Raw genomic sequence first — 21,423 nt, forward strand, 5'->3', positions numbered from 1 at the left:
GTTTTGGCCACCAGTGTATATGTAACTGTTGGGCTTTGAGGTTAAGGCATGGAGGTGGTTTTGGAAGTGTGTATTACAATTGTACAAAATGTACTGACCCTCAAAATTTTCTCTCAAAAAATGTCCTTTCCTGTACAAAAAATCAGAAATATATTTTGGTATTGCTCTCATATAACGGAGCAGCCTGCTTTAAGGCATTTGACAACAATTTCAAATGGAATAATTTGCTTTTGGGGTTCTCATATAAAACGCCAACTATGTACAAAAAATTGGTAAATCTATCCTAGCTTAAAAAGCCACTGTTAGTTTTTGTAGTTTTAACATATTTTCCGATGATAATACAAATACTAATATATTCCACCAGTTTTTTTTTTTTTTTTTTTTTTTTGGAGTTTTAACACATTTTCCGATGATAATACAAATACTAATATATTCCACCAGTTTTTTTTTTTTTTTTTTTGGAGTTTTTGACCTCAGAATCGATAGTAATTTCCAAATTGAAATCCTGGGAACAAGACTTTCATTTAACTAACATAAATACGGTGTCATCGGCTTATAAAAGTTATGGGCCCCATAAAGTATGTTAAAGAGTATACATCTTCGTCGATTAAATTATGTCCATGAGCCTCTCCGTTCTCCATTTGTAATTACGATAAAGGACACTAAATTTAATATGCGTCTTTCAAACTTTGCACATATTATTCTTTGAATTCTGATGTTACAAAAGGTATATATTTGTCCTCACTTAGATATAGCTCTCATATAATCTCCTCTTAATATTCTTCGAACAAATGTGCTCTAATTTGGCATTTCATGATTTCAGTAGAGTTAAATTTGCCGATTCGAGGTTGTCAGAAAAATTGAAACAAAAGTCAAATTTATGATTTATTTCCTATTCGCCAGTACCTCTTTATATTCGTTAAATCAAAATACTTGAAAATGTAATTTTTCAAACCTCAATTATTAATATTAAACATTTTTCAAGTTAAAGGTAATTTTTAATTCTTAGTTTCCTAAACCTTATGTATTCTAGATCAGGGTCAATTCGATAGTCGGGCTCTACACATTCACGCAATACCAAATACAATACAATTTAGTATTTTTGCACACTTAGTACTCATTTCCACAAACCTGCCATCGACAGTGACCCCAATACAAATTTTTAGAATTCCAGCTTCATCTGTTCACCCGATTGATTCGCAGCCCGTCCAGTTATATCACTACTCTTTTATGTATAGATAATGGTATTAATTAAAATAACAATAGTGGCCATAATAGATTCAATTGCAGTAATACATATATAAAACAAGTAAGCAAAGGCTATAGTCGTGCGGGGCCGACTATGTTATGCCCTACAACACTACAATATGTTGGAAGCCCCCTTATGTCCAATTCCATATTGGAAGATTTCGCTTTTGAAATTAGGATTTTGACTAGGGACATTTGCCCAATATTTATGCACACCGTAGGGGTGTTAGTTGTTGTGGTCCATTTTACAGCTAAATATAATCCAACGTTCATCCAAAATGCTAGAATTCTTCTTTGTCCTTAACTCTCTTCACAGGCGTGTCGATTGGCTTCAATTGTTTGATAGGAAAAACATTTCTGTTTTTGGTTAATTTGAACCCCTAAATATTTTGCAATCATCTCCAAAAGCAAGAAGCCCCTTTGAATCTCCAAATTTAGACTCATCTATATTATTTGCTTGTCTACGATATTTGGCTATATTCGTCAACGAAATCACCTTAAAAAAACCAGAGGTTCGCCTTTTGTGTATTTCGGGTATCGCCACACAAAATTAGTAGTTCATTCTACCTGCTGTCCTAAACTCTAACTTTATGCGAGATTTCGTGTCCCTTGGTTTCTATTTGTGACCTTTATAAAGGCTGCAAAATAAGGAAAATGTTTAGTGTTTGGCCCATTTCAACCCCTAATATATTGCGGACATCTTTGAAAACAATAGGCCTAGCCTATCCTAGTGACAATTTTCGTGAATTGATAATTAATTAATATCCCCAACCTGTGTTGTATGGTGAAAAAATATTACAAAATATTATGTCAAATTGAAAACATCGCATGCGATAAAAAATATGAAAAAATAAACAAAATTCACAAAATACTACAAAATCTATATTAACATCGTTATTGGCAAAATTTTCTGCGATTTTTTTAGATTTTCTACTTTTATGTTAAGAGGGTCGGAATCCCCTGACAAAAACTTGACAAAACATGTCAAAATCGGTCCAGCCATTCTTGAGATATAAGCATTCTAACTAACATCCCCTTCCTTTGTATATACACATTGTAAGTATTTCGCTATATATAACCGATATATTTAATATCAGCATCTACGTAACGGTCAGAATTGACCTGTTCGTCTATTTGCGACTTCGCCAGGATTAGAAATATTTGCGGTTTAATGGTAAATTTGACTTTTATTTAACACAAATTTTATGGCCTTTTTCACCCACTAAATATTACCCGATGACCATCAAAATTGGAAGGCTTATGCCTAGCCTCAAGCTCTTGCCCCATGCTAACGTCCGCTTTGATTGGTCTATAATTGCGACCTGTAGAACAACTGAAAAATCCATATATACTTTCCTATGTATACTTGCCTATGTTGGAAACCAATATTTCGTGGTGTTACATAATTTTTGGCCCAATAAAACTTATAATACCCCCAACACATAGTGTTGTAGGGTATAAAAATAATAATAAAATCCGACGTTTATATTGAAGATCAATGTTTTAAGATTAGAGAACTAACTTTGATATTTGGGATATTGGAGAAGATATTGGAATTATTCATCTAATCCGTGATTCATAATATTCCCTACTTACCTTTGCCCGCAATGTCAGCATAATTGTGAAATTCAAAAAATTATGCCATGTCTTTACAAAACCAGTATTTCTGGGGACTGGTGTTATGGTATTTGTATTTTCGGTAAAGCTGCTCCACAAACCCAAATCATTTATTTGTGTCGAAGGTGCCGCTGCCGCATTGGAGCTAGCGGCTGCTGCGGCCGATGTTGTGACTGAAGAAGTGGCAGGCCAAACCGCCGCTGTCGCCGATGATGAGGAGGACGATAATGAAGATGATGCTACAGATGCTGATGGCGCTGTATTGAAATCGTTATTTAATGACTGCGTTGATGTTGCGCTTGTTTCCTCGCTGCTGCTGGGATATTTTCGATAGAACTTCACTAAATCATTGATATCATCTGCAAATGAGACAAGAACAAGTGGGCGAGGGGGAATATGTTGTGTTATTAGTTTGGTGGAAAATATTTAAATTGATAACAATAAATCACTGATAGGAGGGTGTACTAATAACTCAAGAAATTAAACAAAAATTATGTCACATTTTCGAAATAAACAGAGGAATAACAAATACTAACGCACCTGAAGGATTTGAAAAAAATATATAGTCTTTTATATGAAAATTGTAAACATCGTATTGGAAATTGATATTTTATCCCGAAAATAGCAAGTGCCCGCTACTTCGTTAGCGAAAATTCCATATTAAATCTTAGATTTGATCCAAGAGTTCGTGTTAGGCCTTTATGGTGCTCAAATGCATTTTTTTCTTTTTGAAAAAATGTTCTAAAGATATTAGTAATATGAATGAACCAACATCCAATTTTTCTGTTTTTAACTATTTCATCGTCTCCATATAAAGACCCAAGAAACCAACAATGACCTTAGTAGCAATTTTCAGCTCTATTCCAGTAACAAATTTAGTAAGATTTAATACCCTTATCCAAAACAATCCTGACCTCTCCATCCCAAATATCAACAGTGATACAAAATTAGTACCATTAAATAATTTTCGAAGAATTATATCACACAGTTCCAAATCTACCTCCATATCCATAACACTAGATACCAGGAGAGACCTCAATATCATATGTCTAGATTCTAGCTCTACACGATGAGATAAAAACTGCAACAAAGTCAAAAGCAATAATTTTTACATTTTTATACCCTCCACCATAGTATGGAGGGTATATTAAGTTTGTCATTCCGTTTGTAACACCTCGAAATATACATTTTAGACCCCACAAAGTATATATATTCTTGATCAGCATAAAATTCTATGTCGATTTATCACTGTCCGTCCGTCTGTGGAAATCACTTTAGCTTCCGAACGAAATGAAGTAGGTTGATAAAATTTTACTCAAATGAGTATTACGTCTGCAGGATATTGGCCATGTAGGTCCACGTCTTCGTATAGCCCCTATATAACGGTACCTCCCGATATTCGGTATTTTAATGATTTTAGCGACACTATTTACCGGAATTGTTTCAACTTTGGTATTTAAAGTTTGTAATGGATACTACACCCTAAGACAGAAAATGAGCCATGTCTTCGTATAGCCCTCATATCGGTAGCTCCCAATATTGGGTATTTTGATGATTTTAGAGACATTATTCACTGAAATTATTTAGAATTTTGTACTTGAAATTCGTAATGGATACTACAGCCTATGACAAAAATTGTCTGTGCAGGTCCACGTTTTATAACCCCCATGGTACCTCTCTCTATTCGGTATTTTGATGATTTTAGCTACATTATAAACCATTTTTTTTTTTCAAGTTTCGCATTTGAATATTGTAATAGCTTGTGACAAAAATTGCCTATGCAGGTCGTCGTATAGACCCTAATATACGGCTAGATTCGGTATTTTTAAGATTTTAACGGATTTTATTCTTTTTTTTTAAATTGTTAAATTTGTACCAAATGGTGGAGGGTATTCAAAGTTCGGCTCGGCCGAACTTACAGCTTTTTTACTTGTTTCTTTAAATTTTATTGAATGAAAGCAAAAAAGTCGGAAATACCATCAAATTTTAGAAGAAGTTTAGATTTGTCTGAATTGGTCACCTTTGGCAGAAATTATGACCTTCAAACGGCCAATAAAACCGTCACACGCTGCCCGAATGTTGCTCTGCGGTGTTTTGGCCCATTCTCGGCGAAGCGCTTGCTTGAGGGGATCGAAACTTTGGTATATTTTAGTGCCAAGTTTTGCTTTCCAAAATACTCCAGACACTATAGTCCAACGTATTGCTATCCGGTGGCCATTGTGCGCTGGAAATGAAGAGTGGAACCTCATTTTGTAACCATTCTTGGGTGGCGCGTGCTGATTGCGATGGTGCTGAGTCCTATTGGAATGTCCAAGGTCTGCGGCCAAAATGTTTGCGTGCCCAAGGCTTTAATACACCCTCCAGAATATTTTCGAGATAATATTCGTGATTTGTTCTGACGACCGTTTTGTTTGTTTACAAGCTGCTGGACAACGAATGTTTTCTCATCGAAAAAAACCAAAATCGGCAATTTACCACTTTCGGGCAAGCGAAGCAACTCTTTGGCTGTTTTGAGTCTATTTTCATTCTGTTGCGGTGTAACTTCTTGCACTTTTTGGAATTTCAATGCTCGTTTTTCAATATTTGCCGAATGGGATATTGCAATGTGTTCAGCTCACGAGCCATTTTTCGTCCACTGCGACGAGGGTTTCGATCAAGTCGCTTCCTTACTTTTCGAATCATTTCTGCTGATGTTGCTGTTTTCTTCGGCCCAATTCCTTGATGTCGGGCTACGCTAAAGAAATCACACTATCACGTTTGAATTCCATCACGAATAACTTTTTTTCTGGAAAATTCTTACCAAAATGCTTTTGTACGCTTGTAAACAATATAATGAGCTGTCACAGGAATAATTTTAACATCCGTCGGACGAGTGGCTTAGAAATGACAGCAGTCTGAAGTTGGTTGCAGTTTTTTCATCTCACCCTGTATTGGACCTTTTAGTACTTTTCGTGCATATAAGTTCAATATTCGAAAAACCTCCTTCATATCCCAATCCTACCCTCTGCCTATAATGCTGACTTAAAATATTCCAGCTCCATCCGTTTCTCCAAATTTCATTTGTCCGTACCGTTTAGTACTTTTCGTATACATGAGAACACACTTCTAAGACTTACTCATTAAGTGGACTCTAACAATCAACCTTAATTCCTATTCAAAATATAAGTTTTTTACTCCAACAGTTTACATGTTACGAAATGGTACCAACTGTAGTACTTTGTAGTACTTTTTGCACAGTTGCAGTGCGAATTTCAATCCAATTTTAAGAGTTCTAACTGTACTGATTCTTCAAATGCAAAGAGTACCATATTTAGTACGTTTTAATATTTTTCGCACCGTTCTAATACGTATTTCCATAAATCCAGTCTTATGTTACCCCTTCGGACCATGAGTGACCCTCACCCAAAATTTCGAAATTCTAGCTTCAGCCGTTTCGTGTGGGCGTTGACAAATCTTTAATTCAGTCAATTACATTACTCTTTTATTATTATCCTTAAATTATAAATAACAAAAAACACCGATCACATTTCTAAAGACCACAATCTTGTATATAAGAATTATGAAAATCATATTAAAAATTGAGATTTAATCATTCAATTATAAAAGAAAATAACAAAAAATACCAGATACAGTAACAAAGATTACAGATTTTATAAAAATGCAATAAAAATCCACTTGAAAAGTGAAATCTTATCCTTAAATTATAAATTCTAAATCTTGTAAAAATTATGAAAACAAAAACGAAAACCACATTAAATTCAATCTTTCTCTCTATCTCTCACTTACCACTACATTCGAAATTATTACACGTCCTCTGTTCAATGTTGTAGCCCTCACAGAACATTGTGCTGACGATTTTTGCTGATTTATGACGTCTATGCTTCGAACGCTGCCCTTTTTTGTGCATTTTCAAGTCTCGTTTATCCTCGGACAACTGGGGACCATTAAATGGACTTTCATTGTAAATTCGTTCGCTATAGACATCGTTGAAATCACCCTCAAATATGCGCATAATTTCGGGTTGTTCAGTTGTTGTAGTCGTTGCTGTTGCTGCTTTTGTTGTTCTCGTTTGGCGATTATTTTTTGCCTTTCGTGATTGTGTTTTTTCACCTACCAATGTCACTGATGGTGCTGTCACAAAGTGCAACATATTGTTGTCCACTTCGTATACATCCGTTTGGCTCGGCACTTCAATGCCATCCTCCTGCTCGCCATCATTCTCGCCGCCTACATCCTGTGATAGTTGAGCTCTTCTACGATGCTTTTTATTTCTAACATCCGGTTTTTTATAACGTTCATTTATAAAGCCAAAGGCAACAGCTTGACCAGCACCGGCACCGGCACCTACACCAACATCGTTTGAACGCACACCATCATCGGCGCTGTCATAGTTGTCGATAGCTTTGAGCTGTTCAATGATTTCATCGTCATCATCATCCTCAAATATCATTCTGTCAATATCATCATATTGTTTCTCCTCCTCGGCATCTCCCAACGAGTCATCGTCGCTCAGTTCATTATCATCGTCATACTGTTCCACTTGCTCCTCCACCTCCAGCTCCTCTTCTTCGGCTTGGATTTCTTCTTCTTCGATTTCATTGAAATTCATTTTCATATCGACCATGGGATTATCGAGAAGGCATCGGCGGAAACGTTGCTGAACACCCTTGCCGCAGGCCACACTGCAAACGGTGAAATCGCTCCAATCATCCCAACCTGAAAGAAAGAACACAGACAGAGGGAACATTGAAAATTGGTTGGTGATGGTGAAAATGAATTACTTTATTTTCCATAGGAATGTGGCTATGATGCGGATGTGGTCGATGTGATTGTTGTAGCTGCTGCTGCTGCTACTGTTGTTATTGTCGTTGTAACTACATTAATTACATGAAAATGCTGTTAGTGGAATGAATGAGCGACTGAATGAAAGAATGAATGAATATTTGCACAAATTGAAGCTAAGTGTATTGTAAACCATTATCAATTAAGTATCTGTCGAACACCTGCGGATGATTCGACAGCAACATGAATATTATTATTTCACGTTTGAGCAGATGATGATGATGCTGAGTGCAAAAGGAAGGGGGGAGTATGTCATTAACGGTTTTCTTGTTTTTCAAATGAATTGTTTTTGAATTAGCCAAAAGGGGGAGAGACCACAGACGGTATTAATAGAGGTAATTATATGACGAGGGTAGAAAAATACTAAATTATAAAAGGGCATTAACCAATTGCTCGGCATCTATTCTTAGAAATAAAGACATTTTGAATGTGTTTCAATATTGCCATTGCCAAAGGATTTCGATATATTTGTGTACCCTACAATACTGTGTGTTGTGGGTATTATAAGTTTGATTGGGACAAAAATTATGTAATGTGTATATGGACCTTCTTTTCTCGTCAAGCTGAGTCGATGTACCTTTGTATGTACGTCCGACCTTCAACCCATTTGTTTCGTCAGTCCATTTAAAATTGTAATCTCGCTACAGGTCGCAATTATTGGCCGATCCTCACGCTAAAATCATCAAAATACCGAATATCGGGTGGTACCGTTATATGAGGGCTATACGAAGACGTGGACCTGCACAGACAATTTTTTGCCATAGGCTGTAGTATTCATTACAAAATTCAAATACCAAATTCCGGAGAATAATGCGTCTAAAAATAATCAAAATAGTTCTGCAGATATAATAATCATTTGAGTAAAATTTTATCAATCTACTTCATTTCGTTAGGAAACTAGAGTGATTCCCACAGACGGACATCGTTAAATCGACATAGAATTTTATGCTGATGCAATGTATATTTCGAGGTGTTACAAAACGGAATGACAAACTTAATATGCCCTCCATACTGTGGTGAAGAGTATAAAAAAGGGATGTAGTTAAAGCGGTTTAACTCAAGAACGGCTGAACTGATTTTTGACAATTTTCACCAATTCAGAATGACCTTTTGGCAAAAGAGAATAAAATCGAATGAAAAGATGTTAATAAAAATTTAAATATTTTTACACCCTCAGTCATATGGCTGAAGAGAGTATATAACATTTGATACGGCCAAAACGGGCCTCATCAAAATAACGGTCTCAAACCCTATGTCGCTTTGGACCAAATTCGATTCAGAACATTTTGAGTCGATCTATGGGTTCAGTCTGCCCGTCTGTCTCTCTGCCTGGCTGGTTCGCACGATAACTCTCGAAAGGAGTATCCAATTTAGTCCAAAATGGCAAATCGTAATATTATTTTCAAACTTAAATCGAGTTCGGAGATGGACAACATCGGTCCACTCCTTCTCGTACCTCCGACACAAAAAAAAAACATTTTCAAAGTAAGTAATTTACCTCATAGAAAGAGAAATATTTTTGTCAGTGCTAGATCAGGTGCGAAAATCGACAATATCTGCTCTATTCGTCAAGTAACTCCCCCCACAAAATTTAGAATAAATATAGATCTTATAAAATGCGAATTATTTGTATAGAATGTGGACAGAATACAACAGTTTACTCCTCCGGGTACCTTCCCCACAAAGGGATCAAAATGTTGAATAACAAAAAGCTCCAAAATGCGAAATGAACATCCGACTATTTTATATTTCTATCAATACATGACTAGATGTGAAGTTGGAATATGTCGAACCACTCCTTCTGGTACCTCTCCACAACGGCTTGAATAATTATATTTTTTTGTAAAATACGTCAGAAATAAGCATATTCCATTATTCCTAATAATACAAGATATGGCGCGAAAATGATATATACTGGCCTACCCCTTCTGGTACATCCCCACAAAGGATCACAATTTTTATACACTCCACCATACATAGTATGGAGGGTATATTAAGTTCGTTATTCCATATGTAAATTATCGAAATAATAATTTTAGACCTAACAAAATACATAAATGATCTTGATCACAGTAAAATTCTAAGAAGACTTAATTCTGCCCGCCTGTTTTTATTACGTTAGAGTCAAAACGAATTAAGGTAGGTAGCTAATATTTTGTCCAGATAAGTCTTTTAGCTGCAGGCAAGTCAAGTTCGAAGATGGATATAACGGTACTCCCCATAATTTGTCAATGGGATTGCCTGAAAATCCACACAAGAAGTTCCTTCTGGGTACTCTATAAGGGAACGGTCTATACACCTCCACGATATCCCCCATATAATGGTACCTCCCGATATTCGGTATTTGATGATTTTAGGCACATTTTTCAATGGAATTGTCTGAAAAGAATTTTCGCTGCCTCACTTTATTTGATTATTGATCATATTAGAAATATCATTCAATGGAATTGTTTTAAATTTCGTATTTGAAGTTCGGAATCGGTACTACAGGCTATAACAAAACCACGAGGGCCAGTATTGTTGCGTAGGTATGTGATAACGCTGGGGTTTTGGAAATTCGTACTAAACGGGTACGAAAAGTAATAAAAATTGAATACATTGTATTGGACAAACGGAACGAGTTAGAATTCTTAAATGTGGAATGAAAGTCACTGATGGAGTGCAGAATAGATATAACAAAGAGTTATTATATATTTGAACCTTAAAGCTACGAAAAGCTCTAGAATGGTACCAAACTTCTTCTAAAATATTATTATCTGAATGGTTAGAGCTCAAAATATGAATGTTGGTAAGAGAATCAAGGTTGGAAACTAAGTTTGAAGTTCTAAATGGTCCTAATTTTGGAACAGTTTGGCTTAGGGTCAACGAATAAAGCTGAAATTTGGAAATTGTGTATTGGGGTCCCTGTCAGCAGTAGGTTTGTGATAAAGAGGTGGTTTTGGAAATGTTTACTAAAATGTACTACATATGATACAATTTTATATTGAATGAACAGATAGCGCTGGAAATCTGAAATTTGTTATTGGTTAATGTGTACCACAAGTGCTCGAAAAGTACTAAAGAGTACTATATTTGGTACGATTTGATATTGGGTGAAATCTGAAATTTGGTATTAGGGTCGCTGCTCATATGGAGAGTGAACATATGGATGTGGTTTCGGAAATGTGTACTATAATTGTATGAACAGTGCTGAAAGGATTAAGGATAAATTCTGAAATCTGTTATATACGTTACTGATGATATCTAAGTTGGAGATTTGGGGGTTGTTTTGAAATGTGTCCTATATAATTGTTAGAAAAGTACTAAATGGTACTAAATTTGGTACTAAAAGATAGAGCTGGAGTCCTGAGATTTGATATAGGTGTTCTGTTGGTATTTGTGATTGAGATGTTGAGTTGGCTTCGGAACTGTGTACTACTATTGTCCGAAAAGTAGCAAGTAGTACTACATTGGGTATTGGGTGAAAGGATAGGGCTGGAATCCTGAAAATTGATATAGACGTAACTGTAGGTGTCTGTGGTTAAGATATGGAGCTGCTATAGAAAATGTGTACTATAATTGCAGGAATAGTCCTAAATAGTACTAAATTTGGTGCTCAGTGAATGAGATAGAGCTGGAGTTCCCAAATATGATATTGAAGTCTCTCTTTGTATCTGAGCATGAAACAAGGCAATTGTTTTGAAAATGTATACTATAAATGTATACTATAAAGAATTAAATGCTATTAAATTAAACTATCGCTGAAGGGATGGAGCTGAAATTTGATATTGAGCCCAATGATGGTTTCCAATTTTTACGTATGGAGACTTTGAAGATAGAAAGATTGGTTGTGAGTCCATTGTGCAATGGTTTTACTAAAATTCTCCTCGGTAAACTTCAAAATGAAACATCAAAAGTAAACTTTTTCCTATTACTTTTATAGCTAGAGAGGGTATATATCATTTGATACAATCAAAACGTGCCTAGTCGAAATAACAGTTTTAAACCCTAGGTCTCTTTGGACCAAATGCGTTTCAGAACATTTGAAGTCGATCTATCAATTTCCGTCCGTTCGTTTGTCTGTTTGACCGGTGCGCACGATAACTTTGGCAGGGAGTACCCGATTTGGTCCAAACTTGGTACATCATAATATTTTATCTCAAACTTAGATCGAGTTCGGAGATGCGCAATATCGGTACACCCTTTTTGGTACCTCCCCCACAAAAGGTCGAAATTTTCAAAAAAATAAATTTTTTGCACTGAACGTGAAAGGTGCTAGGACAGGTGTGAAAATGGACAATATCGGCATTCCATCAAGTTCCTCCCTCCACAAAGGGTCAAAATGTTGAATAATTATTTATCTAATATTTTTATAAACCCAAGATCTGGTGTTAAGATGGAATATATCGGTCCACTCCTTCTAGTACCTCCCCCACAATAGGTCGAAAATTTGAATAAGCTCAGAATTGACATACCTGAATTTTTCTATCAACACAAGATCTGTTATAAAACGGTAGAGATCGGGCCATTCCTTCTGGTACCTCCCCCACAAAGGGTCAATATTTTGAATAACCAAATCGTTTATAAAATCCGAAATAAGCATCCGATTCATTTCATATTTCACTTATCCCATTATAACTACTAACACAAGATCTGCTCTGAAGATGGGATATATCGGTCCACTCCTTCTGGCACCTCAAACAAATTTTGAATATCAATGGCTCCCATAAAACGCAAAATTGACTTCAGACTTGGTACATCTCAATGTTTCCAACAACACAAGATCTGTTATAAAGATGGTAGAGATCGGACCATTTCTTCTGGTCACTCACATTTTAATATTTTTTAAGAAATTCTCAAATACCTTTTAAGGAAGTAACCGATATGGTCCAAATCTGGCACGTCGCAATATTTACGTCATGCGAAATGAACAATTGGTCCACTTTTTGAAACCTACTCCATAGAGGGTCAACTGTTTTAAAATCAAAACAAAAGTAAAAATGTATTGAAATAATAGTACATAGCAGAGGGTATCCATCTGCCAGCAAAACCGATTGATATTTTAGATAATTCGAACCATACACCTTGTTTGGTCGGCAAAGTTTGATTGGAAAGTCGACCTTCCTAAAAAAGTAACACCGATTTTAAAATTTAGGGATTTCGTTCTTAAAACAAACGAATCAATTTATTCCTTGAAAGAAATGTAGAACAAATCTCTTCTCTTCTTCTCAAATATCTTAATAATCGAATGCCAGGTCCATTTGAATAAGTTCTACTTGTTGTCACATTTTGTATATTTTACATAAGAAAAACATTTTTCGAAATGTTTCCTGTATTTAATCTTAACACAGCTTTTAATAGTTATTTGCTTCACCCATTTGTTTTACTCGAATTACATTTATTTTGGAAACCCGTTTTCAATAATTTTTGGTATCACCTTAAACCCCATTATATAGCCTTTGCTCGCTGTAAGGTTTCATTTCAGTCGGATTAAAAGTTTTGATTTTCCTCCCCAGAGTTATTCAGCGTAAAGGGTAATATGTCACACGAATGAATTACTCCCTTTCAATAGCAACGGAATTCAGCAATTAAATCGCAACGTTTGCAGAACATTCACCTGATATGAAGTCACGCGAATCACAAGGGCTTCAACAAATCACAGTTTTATCCTCAATAAATTTTCTGTTTTCTATCATTTTTCACGGAGAGTGAAGAAGAACTGGAGTAGAACAACAAATGCGATGAAGCCCCACATGCAGAACCCATCCATAGTTTATGGAAAAAGGAAAAAAAACGAAATAAAATAAAATAGAAACCAAGAGCAAAAAAGTAACATGAAACCACAAATAAAAACAAGTCAATGCACCCTGAATGCGAAATAAAGTCAATTGTTGGTTTGTATTCAAATTCCTGTGCGGTGCGGTATAGTATGGTTCAGATTGTGTATGTATGTGAATATTTTATAAAAGACAACCACACTGTGGATGAGTGAGTGCATCACTGAAACTCATACGGAGAGAAAAAAATCGATAGGATACGTGTTAACGCATCACTGACACTTTGAAGAAGTGCGGAGGAGCATGAAACACTCTCATAACTTATTTCTCTTGTTTTTTTGCATTCCAGTGATCCGATAAAAAAACCTAGCATCACAACGTACATAGTTCCTTCCGTGCAGCTAGTTGGGATGTAAAAACAAAACAAATGTCAGGTACTTATGCAAATTGGCACAACAAGTAAGGAGCATCTCAAATGAAACGGAAGCACCACCACAATCATGTATGTGGAAAAAAGGAGATATGTGTTGTTGCATATGTCCTTCATTTAGTTTTTGTTGTTTTCGCTACTACACAGTGAGATAGAAATCAAAAGACAAATAGCATATGTAGGGTAATAGGGAGTTCCAATTTGAAGTAGGACGATATAATTAAATTATGAATGACAACATATTTTTTTAGAAGATTCAAACGGAATTCTAATAAACTAAAAAAGAACAAGTTAAAAAGCAGTAAGTTCGGCCGGGCCGAACTTTGAATACCTTCCACCATTTAGAACGTATTTGGAAATTTTCAAAAAATAAAATCCGTAAAAAGTTCTTTTAAAATTTTAAAAATAGCGAATATAGCCGTTATATTGGGGTCTATACGACGTTGACCTATATAAGCATATATCCGTTATATTGGGGTCTATACGACGTAGACCTACATAAGCATTGTTTTTCATAAGCCATTACCATATTCAAATTCGAAACGTGAAATAAACGGCGAATAATGTAGCTAAAATCATCAAAATACCGTATATAGGGTGGTACCCTTATGTCGGAGCTATACGAAGACCTGCATAGACCACTCTCTGTCACGGGCTGTAGCATCCATTACGAACTTCAAATACGACATCTCAAACAATTTTGGTGACTATTGTATCTAAAATCGTCGAAATACTACTACTAAAATACTAAATAACATCGAATATCATGAAGTACCGTTATATGGGAGCTATAGGCTAACGTGGACCTATGTGGACAATGATATGTCGCAAGACGTAAAACTCATTACAAACTGTAAATACCAAATTCAAAAAACGAAAAAAAAATCGTTAAAATAATTATCAAAAATATCAAAATACCCAATATTGGGAGGTACTGTTGTATGAATGCTATAAGAAAATATGGAGCTATATATAATGCTCTGCGATCGGATCTAGACCTACCATGAACAACAAAGACCCAATTTAAAAAAAAAAAATTGTTACAAAATGTGACTTCAATCTTCAAAAAAAAAAAAAAAAAATTCGTAAAAAATTGCGGATTGTATCGTGTAAAGACAGACGGACATTGTTAAAATGACTGAGAATTTTAAGCCAATCATTAATGAATGGGGTCTACGACGAATATTTGGCGGCATTGCAAACGGAATGTTCTTCAATGGTATAAAACTCGCACTGTTAGACCACTCCTACTCGCTCGTTAGCATAACTCATAATTCTCATAAAACTCGAAATAATATATCGATACTCTTTGAACTACATATATCTTAATATTTCAACCAGATGTTAGTTACAAGAATTTCCCACAAAGGCCATTTATATACAAGATCTATAACTGGGTAAGTTATTGAGATATGCACCATAGTATGGAGTGTATATTAACTTTGTCATTCCGTTTGAAACACCTCGAAATATACATTTAAGGCCCCACAAATCATAGATTCTATGTCGATTCGGTCGGTCGGTCTGTCTGTTGAAATCACTCTAGCTCCCGAACGAAATGAAGTAGGTTCATAAAATTTTACTTAAATGTATATTATGTCTGCAGGACTTTTGGTATTGAAAATGGGCCATGTAGTACCACGTTTTGGTAAAGCCCCCATATAATTGTACCTCCGTATTTTTAGTATTTTGGTGATTAAAGCGAAATTATTCTCCGGAAATGTTTCAAATTTGGTATTTGAAGTTCGTAATAGATACTACAGCCTATGACAGAAAATTGTCCGTGCCGATTCACGACTTCATATAGCCTCCATATAATGGTACCTTCCGATATTCAGTATTTTGATGATTTTAGCGATATTATTCACCGAAATTGTTTCAAATTTGGTATTTAAGGTTCGTAATGGGTACAAAAGCCTATGCCAGAAAATTGTCTGTGCAGGTCCACGTTTTGGTACAACCCCCATATAATAGTATCTAGCTCTATTCGGTATTTTAATGATTTTACCTACATTTTTTACCAATTTTTTTTTTTTTGAGGTTTGGCATTTGAATATTGTGATGGCTTATGACAAAAGTTGCCTATGCCGGTCCACATCGTAGTATAATCCCTAATATGACCCCTATATTCGGTATTTTTAAGATTTTACCAGAATTTTTAACGGATTTTATTTTTTTGAAAATTGCCGAATTCGTTTCAAATGGTGGAGGGTATTCAAAGAATTCAACTTTATTAGTTGTGTTTTTTTGAGAATTTTGACATTTGTACCCGAACAATTGGTCCGATATTTTCCATCACTGAACTCAATCTAAGTTTGATAATATTATTACTATGTATCAAGTTTGGTCCAATCGGATACTGTAGCCATATGACTGAGGATATAATGGTGTGGGCAGGTAGTAGGTTAAAAGCATATTGAATTTTTATATTGTTCAAGAGTATATACTTAAAAGGTCTCCGATGAATATCTTGAGGGGATGCAATGAGTCTCTAAAAGCCTCTCTTCCTGGGCAAAGGAAGAAAATAATAATTACTAGCAAGTGCCCGCTACTGAATTTATATTAAGAGATATTTTTACCTTAAATAGAATGCATTAAATAAATAACCACAATTTATTAATATCAAGGTATAAATTGCATGAATAATATCCACCTCTCAACCCTAAATCAAGCCTAATGACAAATTTGAAATTTCAAGTACTATACCACATATAACAAAATCACCTCCTCATATCAACACTATTTCTCACACTTGATTCTCATATCAAATTTCAATGTTCTTTCTCTATCCGTTTATATAATTCCAAATGGTACCAAATTTAGTGCACTTTAATACTTTTGGTACACATTTCTATTTCTTCCCCAGGTTATGGTACCTATTTATACTATAATTTCCGTACTTTCTAGTACTTATTTCCAGCTCCCCGCCATATATCAACCAATTCGCACAAAAGGTGATCCTAATTCTAAATTTTAGACTTCAAAGGTAATTCTTTACCCAAATAGCAAATTTAGTACAATTTAGTACTTTTTCGTAAGTAGTTCCAAAAACCACTTCATATCTCAAACCTACACACGAACATCGACCACAATTAAAATTTTAGTGTCATTTAATACCTTTCATACATCTACTGTACATATATTCAATACCACCTGCATATCTCAACACAACACACCAATTCCCAAACACCAATACTCAGAAATCTATTCTTACGATCAATACTAAATTTTGTATAAGTACTAACTTATTTTCAAATTTCAGGCTTCCAACTCTACCCGTTTACCCAAAATTTAAATTGTACCAAATTGAGTAGCATTTAGCACACATAAGTACAAATTTCCAAAACCCCCTTCATACTACAGCCCTGCAATGCAATAGTAATTTTAGTTTTAAATTTCAGGTTTCCAACTCTATTAGTTCTTCCTACATTTATCAGTCCTAGAATACAAAAGAAATCTTATTTCCACATTTCAGAATTCCGACTCTATCGGTTCTCCCAAAATTTAAATTTTGCCAAGTATGGTAACATTTAGTACCCTTAAGTAGAAATTTCCAAGACTACCTACATACCCCATTCCTGCAATGCCAAAGAATCTTATTTTCAAATTTAATAATTCCAGCTCTATCGGTTCACCCAAATCGAAATTGTACCAAATTTAGTACTCCATACTCCAATCTTACACTCCGCCAGTAATGTTAATTTGAAATTTAAGGACTCCAGCTCCATCCGTTCATCCAAATTAAAATTGAACCAAATTTAGTATCTTTTAGTACTTCTTTGGTATGCGTACACACTTCCAAAACTACCTCCTTACATCGACCCTACTCCTCAACGTTCATTCCCATTCCAAATTTCAAGTTTTTAGCTCTATCCGTTCATATATATTTTATTTTTTGTACTTTTCGTACACTTATAATGCGATTTTCCAAAATCCTTTTGGTACATCAATCACTCACTCCATCAGTGGGCCTCATTCCAGATTTAAGAGTTCTAGCTCTACTGCTTCCTTCTAGTGCCTTTTATACCCTACACCATAGTATGGAGGGTATATTAAGTTACAGCATGTAGGTCCACTTCTTCGTATAGCCCCCATATAACAGTACCCCCAGATATCCAGTATTTTGATGATTTTAGCGACATTATTTACCGGAATTGTTTCAAATTTGGTATTTGAAGTTCGTAATAGATACTACAGCATAAAGCAGAAAATGCGCCATGTAGGTTCACTTCTTCGTATAGCCCCCATATAATGGTACCTCCCGATATTCGGTATTGTGATGATTTTAGCGACATTATTTACCGGAATTGTTACAAATTTCGCATTGAAGGTTCGTAATGGTTACTACAGCCTATGACAAAAAATTGTCTGTGCAGGTCCACGTTTTACAACTCCAATGGTTCCTCCCTATATTCGAAATTTTGATGAATTTAGCTACATTATAAACAGATTTTCTTCAAGTTTCGCATTTGAATATTGTAATAGCTTGTGACAAAAGTTGCCTATGCAGGTCCACGTCGTCGTACAGACCCTTATGTACGGCTACATTCGGTATTTTTAAGATTTTAACAGAATTTTTAACCGATTTTATTTATTTGAAAATTTCAAAATTTGTACCAAGTGGTGGAGGGTATTCAAAGTTCGGCCCGGCCGAACTTACAGCTTTTTTACTTGTTTATACTGCTATTTAGTGCCTTTTTATACTTTTCGTGCCGTTCTAGTACGAATTTTCGAAAATCCAGCCTCATCTGACCCCTTCGAACCAAGAGTGACCCTCAGCCAAAATTTCAAGATTTTAGTTTCAGACGTTTTGTTTGGGCGTTGATGAATCAATTAGTCAATCAGTCAGTCAATTACTTTACTATTTTATTAATATAGATTATTATTACTTCACCTTAAGTAGTCACTTATTACGATGGCATACCCCGGATTTAAAATAAGGGATTATTACCTTGATTTGTAAGCAAATTGTTGAAGGGACGCAGCATTAGGTAATGACAATTTGGGCTGGGCTAAATTGTTTTACTCAAAAACCATTAAAAATCCCTGTAGTAACAACCTGGTACTAAGCCCAATGACCCAGCTCTATAAACTGTATCCTTGTATATCCTATCCTATCCTATCCTATCCTATCCTATATCTTTGAAGCAGTGAATTCTTATATAATTTATTTAAATAAGGAAAAATTCTAGACTAAATTCATGATTGCAAAATCTAATCTAAATTTTCACTCATTCTTTCCCAACATATTTCTCAATAGACAACGATAAATTCGATGTAAATGACCATTAAATAGATTACAAAATCGTAAAATTCGATCAAATATATGCCTTTGGGTTTCCTCAAACATTTTAATATTATTAATAAAACATTACGCAGTTAAATTGTTGTTTACAGTTCGTTTTCTAAACAAATGTACCTCACCACATAATTGCAATCTTACCCAAATGTGTCCAAATGAAACTTTCAAATTGTGCTGACCATCGGTGTAGGCCATTTATGCTGACCCTCAGAATTTGTTTTGTTTGTTGTGATGGCTGGTGTTGTTTTTGTCGTTGCTGCTGCGACTGCTGATGGACGGATGACGATGAGGATGGAAGTGACGTTTCCATTGAGTAACTGTGACGGGGGGCATTCAATAGGTCGAAAGGCTGTTGATGTGATTGTTGCTGATGTTGGTGGTTGGGCTGTTGTTGTTGCTGGTCCATTGTTATTAATTCACCGAAAATAATTAAATCAGTCGGCAACATTTTTAATAAGTTTTCATCGAAACACGATAATGGTTCTATGGTTGCATTTAATTGTCTGCCGAATGAAATGAAAAACAGAAGGGAGGTAAAGTCAAATTAAATTGGATGTAGCTGAAGTATAATAAACATGTTTAGCTATTGCAAATTGTGGATTAGAGAAGACAAACAAATAACATTATTTGAAATTATTTAATTTTCAAATATATATAGATTTGAAAACACATTTAGTAAAAACAATGTTTGATGTGATAATTAAATAAAGTTATTTTTTGTTGAGTTGAAAGCTAACACAAACGAATATATAAGCTAAAATTCGAAATGTGTACATTTTGTTTATTTTCCGACAGAAATAAATCGAGTTGCAAAATATCATATTCATCGGAATAGTGGACCAATTTAAGATGTCTGAGTACCAAAATCCGAATACAGGAAAAGTAAATTTTCAATTTATTTTATTTTGATCGTTAGCCCACATAAAATGTATGTTTCGATACCTTGGAGGCAGAGTGGAAATAAATAGTATGATCCAGAATCGATTTTCCATACCAAAAGTTCGTATCTGTTAAACGAATATAATATTTATACCCTACACCACAAGGTGGTCAGGGTATTGTCTTTGTGCATTTGTTGGTAGCAGGCAAAAGGAAACGAGATAGACCCATAGTTCCTTTTGATGCTCTGCATAGAATCACATTCTGAGTCGATTTATGCATGTCCGTCCGTCCGTCAGTCTGTCCGTCTGTCCATGTATTTTTGTAAACAAAGTACAGGTCGCATTTATTGCCCGATTCAGATGAAAATTTGCACAGATCATTTGGGCCAAGGACGAACCCTATTGAAATTGAAGATAATCGGTAAAAGTTTAGATATAGCTCCCATATATATCTTCGTCCGATTTGCCTTTTATTATGCACCAAACGTGTAATATCAGCCCGAATAGTATGGAATTTTGCATATAGATCCAAATAAGGCCTAAAAATAAGTATGACAAATTTGAAATCGGTTCAGATATAGCTATAGCTCCAGTATATATCGTTCATTCGATTTGTTATTTTTGTTCTTCGCAGCCGTAATATGCATTCTGCAACAACAATATTTGGGGAAATATATCAAATACAGCTCAGAAATATATTTGCCAAATAACTCCGTTCGATTTACTTCGATCGATTTAATTGTTATGTGGAGCTCTACTAAATTAGCAAAGTGGTGTAGGGTATCATAAAGTCGGCCTCGCCCGACTTTAAGACTTTCTTTACTGGTTTTATTTGTTGAACAGATATTCTTTATTTTTAAATGACATAATTGGCTGGTTTTTGCAGATATTAAATCGTTAACCTTTAAAGAAAACCCATCAATATGGTTCCATACTATTACTGGTGGTCCTATACACCTTCGCTTACTACAAATGCAGGAAAATAATAAAGAGAAACACCAAATCTTACTAAAATTCTAACCAAATATACTAAAGCTTAATATGTACTTAAATGACGTGAATTGGTACATCCCACTGAATTCAGACTAGAAGTAACTTCATCAAAATTTGGTGTAAATCGGTTCAGATATAGCTATAGCTCCCATATATATGTTTTATCCTATTTGGGGTATAAAATACCTCGCATTCGTAATATGCATTCGACTACAATGATATTTGGTACCAAATTTCTTACAAAGATCGGAAATACATTTGCAAGATTTTATCGAGAACGGCTAAGCTTTAGATATGGCTACATATATATCCTTAATCCGATTTAAGGTTTATTGTGCAAATAATGGCTAATAT

At 35.0% G+C, this 21,423-nt stretch overlaps 1 protein-coding gene across 1 annotated transcript in view; it reads right to left on the reverse strand.

Annotated features, from left to right (window-relative positions):
- LOC101894920 (uncharacterized) overlaps positions 1-21,423 on the reverse strand; it is a 63,851-nt gene that overhangs the window by 12,776 nt on the left and 29,652 nt on the right. Inside the window, exons 3-5 of the mRNA XM_011294189.3 lie at positions 19,337-19,698; positions 6,652-7,581; positions 2,845-3,224 (exon numbers count right to left, since the gene is read on the reverse strand). Of these exons, the coding sequence (XP_011292491.2) occupies positions 2,845-3,224; positions 6,652-7,581; positions 19,337-19,698 (1,672 nt within the window). The remainder of the gene's footprint in view (positions 1-2,844; positions 3,225-6,651; positions 7,582-19,336; positions 19,699-21,423) is intronic.

The sequence above is a fragment of the Musca domestica genome, unplaced genomic scaffold (assembly GCF_030504385.1).
Source record: "Musca domestica strain aabys unplaced genomic scaffold, Musca_domestica.polishedcontigs.V.1.1 39, whole genome shotgun sequence".
NCBI classification, from domain to species: Eukaryota; Metazoa; Arthropoda; class Insecta; order Diptera; family Muscidae; genus Musca; species Musca domestica.